General features: G+C 41.4%; 1 protein-coding gene across 1 annotated transcript in view; it reads right to left on the reverse strand.

Moving 5' to 3' along the window:
- The window catches only part of cpt1a2b (carnitine palmitoyltransferase 1A2b), a 59,337-nt gene extending 48,185 nt beyond the window's left edge, over nt 1–11,152 (reverse strand). Inside the window, exons 1-2 of the mRNA XM_076882889.1 lie at nt 11,024–11,152; nt 4,953–5,095 (exon numbers count right to left, since the gene is read on the reverse strand). Coding sequence (XP_076739004.1) covers nt 4,953–5,093 — 141 coding nt within the window. The 5' untranslated portion in view covers nt 5,094–5,095; nt 11,024–11,152. The remainder of the gene's footprint in view (nt 1–4,952; nt 5,096–11,023) is intronic.
- Nucleotides 11,153–13,346: the final 2,194 nt, after the last annotated feature.

The following is a 13,346-nucleotide window of genomic DNA, read 5'->3' on the forward strand; positions in this document are numbered from 1 at the left end:
ATGATTTTTGTCATATCGTAAGATTTGTTCCGCTGTTGTACAGCACTACATTGCCTGGCGGAAGGGCATGTGATCAGACACACAGTATCGGGGTTCAAGAGTGGTGTGTTGGTCACATGTCCATCCGCCAGGAAACATAGTGCCATACAAGTAGCGCGAAAAACAAACTTCAAAGCAGCGCTACGCGTTCAGCGGGAGACGTGGATGACGAGCGGCGATAAACTTGCGAAAAGCAAGTTATGCTCAACTCCACCGGTGGAATCTGACAGCGTGGAAAAGTGTGAAAACATCCACGATCACCAACGGATTTCGAAGGGCTGGACTGTTGCATGATGGAGAGGAGGACACCGCCACGGCCCTTCAGAGGGTGTTCGACTCTGACTCGGACAACGAGGATTTCTTTGGTTTTGAAAGTGACAACGAAGGAAAGAAGCTGAGAGTGGATGACGTATCCACCCTGAGCCTGTTCGTTTCCGACACTGGAGGAGAGGACTTTGGTGGTTTTAGTGCGCAAGAAGAAGAGAAAGATGATGGTGAAGGACTGACTTTTCTTCTTGTTGAAGCCGTGTCACTGCACCTGAGCCTAAAAGGTAGGCCGAATCTATTTTTCTGGTGTGCTGTAGGTTACTGTTATGTACTACATTTGTTACTCATTTATGAAGCACAGTACATGTTTCGTACTTGTAATTACCGCTACTTGTACTTTGCATAAAAAGTTATGCAAATATGTACCCATAACTTGTTTTTCACAATATTAATAAAAGTGATTTCTCCAAACAGCCGTCTCTTTCTTGACAATTCGCTTTGTGCATATTCTCTTACATATGATGAGTCAACATTGAAACACCTGCGGCTTTTAGTCAGGTGCGGCTAATGTATGTACAAAACAGGATTTTCCCCTGATTTTAGCTTGTGCGGCTAATATTCAGGTGCGCTTCGTAGTCCGGGAAATACGGTACTTAATTATTCTTGAAAAATAATTTATTTTTTTGCAGTTTGCATTTTTTTTTAACTGCATCAAATTAAAGTTGATTACGTTGATTAAGCATCATGAGGTGGGGGTGGGGGTGGTTCCCTGTTTTTTTTTGTTTTGCTGGGAGTTTGCAACCCTATTAGTTAGGTTGCTTACTCTTTAAAATACCAGAATAGGGAGGATGGAGCAGGTTTAAGTTTATTAGATTGATCAGTGATGAACTATGAAATATTTTGGGTGCAGTGTATTTTTTGCATACAGGTATAACAGAATAGCTTAAGTGTTTTTTTTAAACTTCAGTTTGAACTTATACAAAATGCAGCAAGATGTTTTAAAAAAAAAAAAACTGTTTTATTGATTAAAAAACACTATATCGGATTCAGATCGGGATCAGCCGGTATCCAAATTTATGATATCGGTATCGAACATAAAAAAGTGGTATCGTGCCATCTCTAGGTGATTTAACCACGATCACAGTGACAGCATGTGCCTATGGAGCGCCAGGACTGCCATAATGAATTAATTAAATACACCATTAAATAATTAATTAAATGTGGCAATAATTAATTAAAATTGGAATTAATTCATTAAATAAATAGTTATGACACATGTAATTAATTAATTATTGACACATTTAATTAATTATTTAATGATATATTTATTTATTTCATTTTGGCAGTCCTGGCGCCTGGCTCTCATCATGAAATAATTTTATCTGTCAGCCTCACCCATCAAACTCAGGGGGCGGGGTTAACGCTGATCGAGTCAAAACCATTGCTTTGGCCTGGTGGCCATTGTTTCTAGCACACAACAACCGGCATGTGGAAGCTAACAGAACTGAGCTTTGAAAAACCCTGTTTGTGTGTCACCAAATACCGTTTTAATATTTTTTTAGCCGAGAATGTAGTGGTTTAATCTTCATGTGTCTGGTCGGTTTGTCAAGATACAGCCTCTTTGCAAAAGTGCTTCGATGATTTCGGAGACGTCTGCCCAGTCTCACGGCAAAGCGTGGGATAGACCCGCTCGCCTCGCAAGCAATCCCACCGACAAAGCGCAGGCCCCGGTACACAGCTGTAGTAACCCCCGCTGACTTCTTTTACTGAGGTTATATTTATCGATGTTTTATTTCCTGATGTTCTTATGTGTCCTACGTGTTTCAGTCGCCAATTCTGAATTATAACTAACATTAAAAACATGTTTAAGGAGGCGAGAGAGCAAATAAATCTGTTTAACATCTGATCTTTGGGTTTTTGTTCAGTAATCAGCGTGACCTGTGTATAAACACATAAAAGAGATAACGTTGGTGTTTCCGTCATGTAGTAACTGCTGGCTTTAACTGTACAAAGGTTGTTCGACACTATGAAACACATACAGACTTCATGATGTTCGGCTAATATTTTTATTGTGAATATTAATCATGCTGACCTCGCTCTGTACACCACGCAGCGAGGTCAGCATATCCACGATATCCTCAGCTCCATGAGTTAACACAAAGTTTCCCAGCTGACTATCTAACTGCCAACTATTCCAGAGACGTGAAAATATACAGCATAAAGAAAAGTGTAAGAGACTCAGCAGCAGATTAGAATAACAGTTATACATTTAATAAATCACCAAATGAATCCAAGAAACGAGCAAACCTGTTCCGACAGTTTGAATTTGTATTCCCTCAGCTGCAGACTCGCTGCTGTTTAAATGTTTGAAAAGGAAGATTAGATATAAACAAACGTCAAACATAGACTCAGTCTGCCTTCACATTTGATATGAGGCCAGCACGTATAGTGGCCTCAGCAGGCTATTACTGAAATACACGTGCTATATCATAAACTATGATATAAACAGGGAGGTCCTATTAACATGTTTAGTTTTAAAGGACACCTTCCTGCCTTTAGTCTCATTCATGAGCAGTATTAGTTTTCTTCTAACATCCAGAAGTCTGCACAATGTGTTTCATAGTTTGTAACAAGCCTTTGACAGGTAAACATAACATGACCGAAAAAGCAAAAAAAAAAAAGAGAGAGAGAGTGTTGACATAAGAGAAAATGCTCTCAATTATGGAGACAGGCAAATGGTTCATTTATGTTTGATGTGTGGTTCACATTTGTGTGGCTGTTAATAAAGTCAGTGCGCTCTAGGGGGCGTATGCGTTCATCAAAATGGCCGAAGGCTGATGTGTGTTTATTCCTCCCTAAATATCGTCGCTGAAGTTTGCCATGCACGTCAGATTTTCCTGCGCATTTTTATACCTCTGCCAACAGAGAGAGAGAAAAAAAAAATCACATTCTAACAGACAGCTGGTGCTTAGAATACAGTTGAATAACTATTAAAAAACAGATGATATAATATTTCTGTCCAGGTTGCAGACTTCATGATGAACATGCTGTTGCAAACTCTGCTCCTCTCGGTGGAAATGCGCCTTCTCTTTGTATAAAAACATTTTAAAAGTCAGTTTAATCTCAGAATTCACTGTTAAATCCAAAACACACCAGATAAAGAAAAACGAATAGTTCAGTCTAACACATGTGCCAGTGAACCATTAAACGTCTGTGAAACTATGCAGTTATGAAACGTAACTTTAACCTCAGCCAAACCGATTTGCTCAGTTGTAAATAAAACAGCGAAGTAAACGTGACCCGACAGACAGAACCTGAGTGAATGAAGTCCAGCGTTTAACCACTGAGAGCTAAAACTCAGCTGAGGTTTGAAAGCTGTGTGCTGGTGATTGGACATCAGCCGCTGATAAAGCTGTTCGCCTATAAAGTGCTCTGTAAGGAAACGAGCTCCAGCAGCTCTGCGCTCGGGGAAAACACTATATTTACTTATCTTGTGCAGAAAAATGCACTGACATTGCTTTATATCGAGCACCGGCTGCCCAGTTAAACTGTGACTATCACCAGGTAACTAGGCGTGTTTCTTGAATTAGCAGCAGGTGTTAAACAGCTGACAGATGAGGAGGAGGATGCATGCAGGTAAACTGAGGGTCTGTTGAGCTGATCGCTGGTTTCGTGAGAAAAATGTCAGCTCGTTCTTTATGTTACAGAAGCACAGAGACACAAGACCAGGCGGAAAGAGACGATCGTTCGGTGAAAATGAGAATCTGCGAATGCAACATGTGGAACACGGAGAGTGGAATATGTAAACAAACCGGTTAACGTAACCCCCTCGGTGCACTCTGCATGCTAACTGTTAGCAGAGCTAGTGAAATCTCTGAAAACATCTGAGCACTTTTGCAAACATGTTCTATGTTGACAACCTGACCAGACATACGGCGTTAAAAGTGTAGCTGGTGACAGAAAAACGGGGTATTTTAAAACTACATCACCACCATTGCTGCTTGTGATTTGATCTGCATTCTGGGATACCTGGCTGCCCCAAGTCTACACAAGCAATCGATTATCTAGGATCGACCTGTTTGGACTTACTTTGCACGGCAACCAATCAAATGTTAGAGAAGCTGCATGGGCAGCGTTAACCCCGCCTCCTGAGTTTGATGGGTGAGGCTGACAGATAAAATTATTTCATGATGAGAGCCAGGCGCCAGGACTGCCAAAATGAAATAAATAAATATATCATTAAATAATTAATTAAATGTGTCAATAATTAATTAAAATGTGAAATACATAAATAATTAATTAAATGTGTCAATAATTAATTAATTACATGTGTCATAACTATTTATTTAATTAATTAATTCCAATTTTAATTAACTATTGCCACATTTAATTAATTATTTAATGGTGTATTTAATTAATTCATTATGGCAGTCCTGGCGTTCTATATGTGCCACCCATTCCACCTGGAGTCTCCTCCAAGCATTAAACATTTATGGGATTCTCATACCTTTGTCCCCCCCCCACTAGTACAATTTTGCATTTTGAACATTCTAATGAAATAAATGCTTTAAATGAACAGTAAACAACTTTTTTTTTTTTTTAATAAATCGTACACAGCCTGATTAGTCTGGGGTTGTGATGCTCACCCTCACGCGGCTGACTCGCTTCTTCCAGGATCGTACTCCAGACAGGTAGATCTGGTTCAGCGCCTGGTAGGACAGCTGCAGATCGATGCCCTCTGGTGTTATGGTGAACTGGAATGCCACTGCCTGGTGGGCCTCTGCCATTTCTATGGAAACACAAGCACAAATGTGAACACCAAGAGGAAGCGGTGTTTTGTTTACTTCTTATCTGATCCAAAACTAAACTCGATCTCTGCAGCCAGGAAACCATCATGACTTTGACTGTGATTGTGGAGAAGAATTTCATAACCTGTAAATTTTTGGCTTGCTTTATGAATGAACAGCCAATTTGATAAGCCTCAACGTAGCTCTCTGCACGATATTGTTACACTAATTTAATGAATCATTGGAATGTCGTTGTCTCACGGCAGCCCCATGCACACAGAGTACATGCTGCTTGCTGTTTGACTAAACCTGCAGTTGCACAGTCTGTTTCAACACTGAACTGTGTAAACAGCAGCCACCACGCCGACACGTCTCATCCTCAGTGAGCTCCACGCAACACATTTAATAACTTCAGTGGCATTTCTGGAACAAGCTAGATTTTGGCTTGTATAATTGCATATAACTCATCCTTTTTCCTATCAGACTTAAATTTCTGACCAGGATTTGGCAAGTCTGAGCAAATACCATCGTGCCTTCAGCAGCAGACAGACAGACCAGGTTTAACAGGAGGAACACGAGTCTGACAGGCAGTTTCACTGGAGGACTGACTAAATACTCTGAGTCACCGCTGCTCCTTGTTAGCGGAACATTGAATGACATCACTGGTTTCTCTGATGTTTTTTTGGAGTAAGGGTTCCGTTGAGGGGCAGGAGAAGAGCCTAGAGGGGCCACATGCAGACTAACAAAGTTTCAAGTAAAAGATGGTGATCCAACACCCATGAAGTTACAGAAAGCAGGCAACACACAATCTTTGAAGTCACGTTGCAGGGAGCGTGTTTGTGTTATTGCTTCCTCTTCTCACTGCGCAGCCAAGCAACTGATTGCCACACATTTCTCACTTCCAACAACTATTTCTCTGCTGGTGTGTGTGAACGTGGGAGGGGTGGATGTGGACAAGCAGACACTGTCTCACAATGAACGCAGTTGCTGAAACTTTGCCCGAGGACACAGAACTGTTGTGTTCTCGGGAGGACGGATGAATGATCTGGATTCCTCCATAACCATAACTTGTGAACCCAAACAAGGTTTAACTGCCTTGTTTAAAAGCCCCACAGTGCTGGATTTCATTAGTACAGAGGTTCAGTCTTGCTTAAATAATAACTTGTGAGAAAAAAATAAATATTGGTAGGTGCTTTAATCTTCAACTGACAATATTTTGTATGTGTATTTGCTGACTAACTTAATAACTTGTCCGATATCGGTTTGTAGCAGCTAGTGTTGGGCGATATGGAAAAAATATTTATCACGATATGAATTATTTTATATCACGATAACGATATATATCACAATATACCACCTGACCTGTGGTCATATGGAAAGTATGCAGTCTGTAAACAGCGAGCGCAGAGGGTGGAGTCATTGTTAATGAAATGGATGGTTATGCTCATGTAGGACTGCGCATCTCTGCTCGTCCATAGGTCAGTCGTCAAAGCATAATGCACAACACTGCAAACATCCTTCTCTTCTTTGGCCCGGCATGCGTCATATAAGCGAGGCAACTCGACTTTACTGAAGTGCTTATGACCGGGCATAACGTACCTCAGATCAAGGACTTTGACAAGGTCATGAAAGCTGTCCTTCTCAACTACATAAACAGGGGCCATGAATTTACAAATGTAATGCGAGACGGCTCCTGTGGTTTGTTTATGGCGCTTGGACGTTTTCTCATAAGAGCCTTGTGTGAAAGACTGCTATATCTTCGGCTGGCTATAGTTTTTCTTTTCCCAACTTGCTGCAAAAAAACAGCATGTGCATCAAAATAAACGATTTCCAACAGTGTAATTTGAGTTCTAAGCATCCCAGAAATGATACAGAAACGCATAAAGTCAAACATAACTTTTAAAAACACCAGTATAGGCTTATAAGGCCCTGAAGGTAAAAAAAACAAACAAAAAACTACATTTTCCGCGAAAATGACGTCACTTCCGGTTCCGGGCAGGTAATGGCGGACATGCGATAGTTCGCGCTGACCAACAACAACACTTCCAACATAGGAAGTGTTATGAAAAGTTGTTCGGCAAAGCGTGTTTCTGGAATATTATGTTTTTGTTGCTGCAAGTGCTTTTTATGCAATTTTTGCAAAGCTATATGTGGAAGGAAACCGTGACCGAGGACAAGCTGGTAGCATAAGATTTAAATGGTCTGTATTTGTATAGCGCTTTTCTAGTCCCTAAGGACCCCAAAGCACTTTACACATTCAGTCATCCACACATTCACACACTGGTGATGGCAGCTACATTGTAGCCACAGCCACCCTGGGGCGCACTGACAGAGGCGAGGCTGCCGGACACTGGCGCCACCGGGCCCTCTGACCACCACCAGTAGGCAACGGGTGAAGAGTATTGCCCAAGGACACAACGACCGAGACTGTCCAAGCCGGGGCTCGAACCGGCAACCTTCCAATTACAAGGCGAACTCCACAATCGCCCCAAGATGTAAGTACAACTCCTCCGGTTTCATATGCAAAAAAAATTATTGCCCTAGCTTACATGGTTCCAGTTATACAGGGATTTAAAAATAATTAGGCAAAACGGAGCGTGCCCACTCCGACCGGTTAATGACATATTTTATGTAATAATGTATAAAATTAGGTTAGAAACGATAGAAGACAAATGGCACGATAGACACTTTTCTATCGTCCACACGATATATATCGTCATATCGCCCAGCTCTAAATGGTAAATGTAAATGGTAAATGGCCTGTATTTATATAGCGCTTTACTAGTCCCTAAGGACCCCAAAGCGCTTTACATATCCAGTCATCCACCCATTCACACACACATTCACACACTGGTGATGGCAGCTACATTGTAACCACAGCCACCCTGGGGCGCACTGACAGAGGCGAGGCTGCCGGACACTGGCGCCACCGGGCCCTCTGACCACCACCAGTAGGCAACGGGTGAAGTGTCTTGCCCAAGGACACAACGACCGAGACTGTCCAAGCCAGGGCTCAAACCGGCAACCTTCCGATTACAAGGCGAACTCCTAACTCTTGAGCCAGCTCTAGTAGCAGCTCAGCAGTTCTGGGTCTTCTTTAGTCACTATTTGTCTTTCATGATACTTCAAATGTGAAAAGTCTGGACCGCAAGCCATTCAGCAGCCGGACTAATTTACTAAAATGCCATGCTGTTGTAATAAGTGCAGTGCGTGGTTTAGAAATGTTTTGCTGAAATATGCCAGGCTTTCCCTGTAAATTATGTCATTTGGATGGAAGCAGATGTGCAAGCTGCAAATCACAAATTTTTTTTTTGTGAGCATTCATTTTGTCAGTTCAAACATTTGATGCATTTTCTCTGTTCAACTCCAAATAAAATATGGGTGCATGAAATTTACAAATCTTTGCAGTCTGTTTTCATTTACATTTTACCCAGGGCACCAACTGTTTTATAACCTTGCACTGTTTTTGTAGTTACACTGTTAAACTGCTTTACTGTCAAGCAGTTACACACTTCACTTGGAATTTCCAGGAAAAACATCACTTGGGATGCTTTTGTGCTTATATTTGACTTATGCTGTGTCACTATAATGCTGCTGCCGGCAACTTGTGGCAATATATTTATACTCTAAACTAGAGATGGACCGATCCGATATTACGTATCGGTCCGAAACTAGCGTAAATCACTGGATCGGATATTGGAGAGAAACAAAAAAATGTAATCCGATCCATTAAATATCAAAAAAGCACCTCACAAAACTTGCGACACAGCATAACTCGGCTCATAACCGTAGCACGTCGGACCAGTGAAAAGGGAAAAGGGGGCACAAAGACATACTTTTCTTTCTTATTCTCATTTAAAATGTCGAGCTTTTAATAAATAATTATCTGAATCTTACACCCAAAGTTTTAATCTGATGTAAAATGTATAGAAGTCCATTACTGTATATAGTAACTATTAGGTCTAATATACCCTAGTAAGCTATACTACTTTTTCCTTTGGGAGGGAACCATCTGTGCAGTCTGCAGTTCTGTTGAAGAAAGATGTTGAATCTATTTAATATTTCTTGAAAAATAATTTATTTCTGTGCTTTTTTTTTTTTACACACTGCATCAAATTACAGTTGATTACGTCAATTAAGCATCATGAGGTGGAGGGTGGGTGGTTCCCTATTTTATTTTTATTTTTTTTGCTGGGGGTTTTAAAGCCCTATTAGTTAGGTTGCTTACTCTTTAAAATACCAGAATAGGGAGGATGGAGCAGGTTTAAGTTTATTAGGTTGATCAGTTTTGCTGAACTATGAAATATTTTGGCTGCAGTGTATTTTTTTTTTTTTAAACATACAGGTATAAAAGAATAGCTTTAGTGGGGGGTTTTAAACTTGAGTATGAACTTATACAAAAAGCAGCAAGATATTAAAAAAAACTGTTTTATTGATTAAAAAACACTATATTGGATTCATATCGGTATCGGCAGATATCCGAATTTATGATATCGGTATCGGCAGATATCCGAATTTATGATATCGGTATCGGACATAAAAAAGTGGTATCGTGCCATCTATACTCTAAACGAGGTAGTGTGTCATCAGTGAAAGCCACGACAGATGTTTTCCACCACTTATGTTTAAACTAAACAACTACACTTCTCCCCCCACCTATGTAACCAGAAACAGGTGAAACGGACACTTGACCTTTCACTGGCTTTGCACACTTCGACTAGCTACAAGCCATTGCACCTTTTCTAAATGACCTCTGTAAATTCCTATAGGATTCCAGTCCTGTGTGAATGAGACGTCGACAGATGTTTTTTTCTTTCTATCGGGTTTGTTTTTCTTTACTCGAAGAGTTTAAATTATTGGTGGAGACAATTCAATAATCGCTGGATATTGGTGGGGACATGTCCCTTCCGTCCATGCCAAATCTACGCCCTTGTGTTCTAGTAGCGTTAGTAAAACTACGAAATGGACTGTCTTGCTGAAGCATCTGAACAACGTAGACAAGCTGGTTTTTCCTGCCGTTGGCGCGCGTGCACACGAGGAGGCGCGCGTGCACACGAAAGCATTAACATACACTACCTTAATGTAACGTATAGCCAGTAGGAAAGCTGTTTCTAGCTTTTTAACACGGAAGTTAAACTAGCACACACCAAACACGGGTGCTTTAAACAGTGGTTTTAAACTCTTACCAGTCTACTTAACTACTATCTTAATTATCTTGCCCACCGATCTTTCAGACTGAGAGTTAGATGCCATAATTAGCTTCGTCAAACTTTGTTTTGGAATGTCTTGCATATCGTTAGCTTCATAGCATAAGTGCCTAAGTCATTTGACTAAGTCAATGACTTAGGCACTTATGCTATGAAGCTAACGATATTCTTGTTTGTATGTTTCTATATTTACACCCGCCCATGGCACAAGGTCAAGTCCAATGAATCAGTTCTGTTTGGTGTAAGGGCTTGTCCCAACTCACCAAATCAATACAAGGGAATAATGATAGCAGATTTGAGTATCGGGGAACTTTCCCACCACCAACCCGTCCTGGATACGGCTAAGCTCCTTCCATTCTTGGTAAAGAAAATGCCAACAGTGCAGCCATCCTGCTCACTCGCAATCACTTTGTTTTGTAGTCGCTTCTAAGTGTGGAGCGTGAGCTACCAAACAAAAACAGCTGCCACTAAAACCCCACACCGAGATCACTTGTGTGAACTACACCGTGTTAGTTAGCATATATATATACTGCAAGTGCACATTACTCCCATTTCACTTCAACTTCACAGTGGTCCATTCATGCTCGACACCAGCTTCCACCCCGCGAGATTCACAAAAGCCAAGAGCGCGGAAAATGTCCAGAATAGTTTAAACTGAGAAGTTAGATTTTTCTTTTAAGGTCGCAGTTCAAACAGTGGTCTTCAAAGTTAATCTAAACGTACCTCTGCAGTTTCTCCGTGTGAAGTTTAATACGCAGACGCTGGTACGAACCGCACCTCTTCCAGCAACAGAGTGCACGCCACAGATTGAAAACCCCCAACCGCTCCGCCGTCTGACAGAGATCGTCTCTATGTACAAAGATGCTGCACTCTCACACGCTCATGGGCCTTAATGTGTACGCATAATGGGCATATGGCAAATAACATGAAATTGACACAAAGTTATAAAAATACATAGAAATGAAGTGTGTGTGTGTGTGTGTGTGTGGGGGGGGGGGGGGTATTTATGTCACTTTGACATAAATACATCAAAGGCAAATGTATTTATGTCAGAGTGAGACGTCTTTGCTGTAAATTTCTCCTCAAAAAACTACTGTCAGTGTAGGAAAACCCGCCCACTTGTGATTATAATACGCTCCTTTTTCTCATTAATTATAGCTTCTGAATTACATGAACGGGACCCTGGTAAGCAACATCTAGAAAACAAAAAGAAAAGAGTGCGAGACAGTCTTAGTTTGCCTTTATTTTATTTTTATTTTATTTTATTTTATCCCTCTACTGCATGACTTTTTAATTTTGGGGGAAAAAATATTTCTCCCTATTTTGGGGGAGCTTTAGGGTCCCTAATAATATATCAATCATAAATTTGACACCCAGCCCCCCCAAACAGATATTGGTTTGTTGCTTCAAGGCAACACTGTGCGACAAGGGTACTAAAATGCCAAGTTATTCTATAATAAGTTGTATTAGTACAACAAGGATAAACAAATAAATACACAACAAATAAACAATGTAAACATTTCACAGAACAATAAAACACCAAAATGTCCAACATTTGACCCTAACCCCATGCACGCGCACGCACACACACACGTTGTGTTTCCATCACTTTTGGGAAATTACATTAACTGACCGTAATTGTCGGGCTATAAGCCGCTACTTTTTGCACAAGCTTTGAACCCTGCGGCTTTTAGTCAGGTGCGGCTTTTCTATGGATTGTCCATGAGCGGATTTGTTTTGTTTGTTCCGCTGTTGTACGGCACTACGTTGCCTGGCGGAAGGATCGGGGTTCAAGAGTGGTGTGTTGGTCACATGTCCATCCGCCAGGAAACATAGTGCCATACAAGTAGCGCGAAAAACAAACTTCAAAGCAGCGCTACGCGTTCAGCGGGAGACGTGGATGACGAGCGGCGATAAACTTGCGAAAAGCAAGTTATGCTCAACTCCACTGGTGGATTCTGACAGCGTGGAAAAGTGTGAAAACATCCACGATCACCAACGGATTTGAAGGGCTGGACTGCTGCATGATGAAGAGGAGGACACCGCCACGGCCCTTCAGAGGGTGTTCGACTCTGACTCTGACAACGAGGATTTCTTTGGTTGGTTTTGAAAGTGACAACGAAGGAGAGAAGCGGAGAGTGGATGACGTATCCACCCTGAGCCTGTTCGTTTCCGACACTGGAGGAGAGGACTTTGGTGGTTTTAGTGCGCAGGAAGAAGAGAAAGATGGTGGTGAAGGACTGACTTTTCTTCTTGTTAAAGCCGTGTCACTGCACCTGAGCCTAAAAGGTAGGCCGAATCTATTTTTCTGGTGTGCTGTAGGTTACTGTTATGTACTACATTTGTTACTCATTTATGAAGCACAGTACATGTTTCGTACTTGTAATTACCGCTACTTGTACATATACCTAAAAAGTTATGCAAATATGTACCCATAACTTGTTTTTCAAAATATTAATAAAAGTGATTTCTCCAAACAGCCGTCTCTTTCTTGACAATTCGCTTTGTGCATATTCTCTTACATATGATGAGTCAACATTGAAACACCTGCGGCTTTTAGTCAGGTGCGGCTAATGTATGTACAAAACAGGATTTTCCCCTGATTTTAGCTTGTGCGGCTAATATTCAGGTGCGCTCTGTAGTCCGGGAAATACAGTACATTCATTTCCTGGAGACTTATCCTGACTCTACCCATCACAAGTCCCTGCCTGAACCTTACCCTAACCCTGACTCAAGCCTTCACCGTAAAATTGAATGATTTACCTTGCAATTTGTCCCCATAAAGTAGGCGAGACCTCACAATGTGAGTGTGTAAACAAATTTGTGTCCCTACACCAATAAGTAATACACGACCACACACACACACACACACACACACACACACACACACACACACACACACACACACACAGCACACACACACAGCAAAATTGGTATGGCCCGGATCAGGCCCACACAATGTGCTTACACATGGCCCACATACCGCAAAGAATGACGGCCCTTTGGTCGCCCAGACCTGGTTTGCCAGAGGTGGCCCACACATGGG

This window comes from Maylandia zebra, linkage group LG4 (assembly GCF_041146795.1).
Source record: "Maylandia zebra isolate NMK-2024a linkage group LG4, Mzebra_GT3a, whole genome shotgun sequence".
Classification (NCBI taxonomy): Eukaryota; Metazoa; Chordata; class Actinopteri; order Cichliformes; family Cichlidae; genus Maylandia; species Maylandia zebra.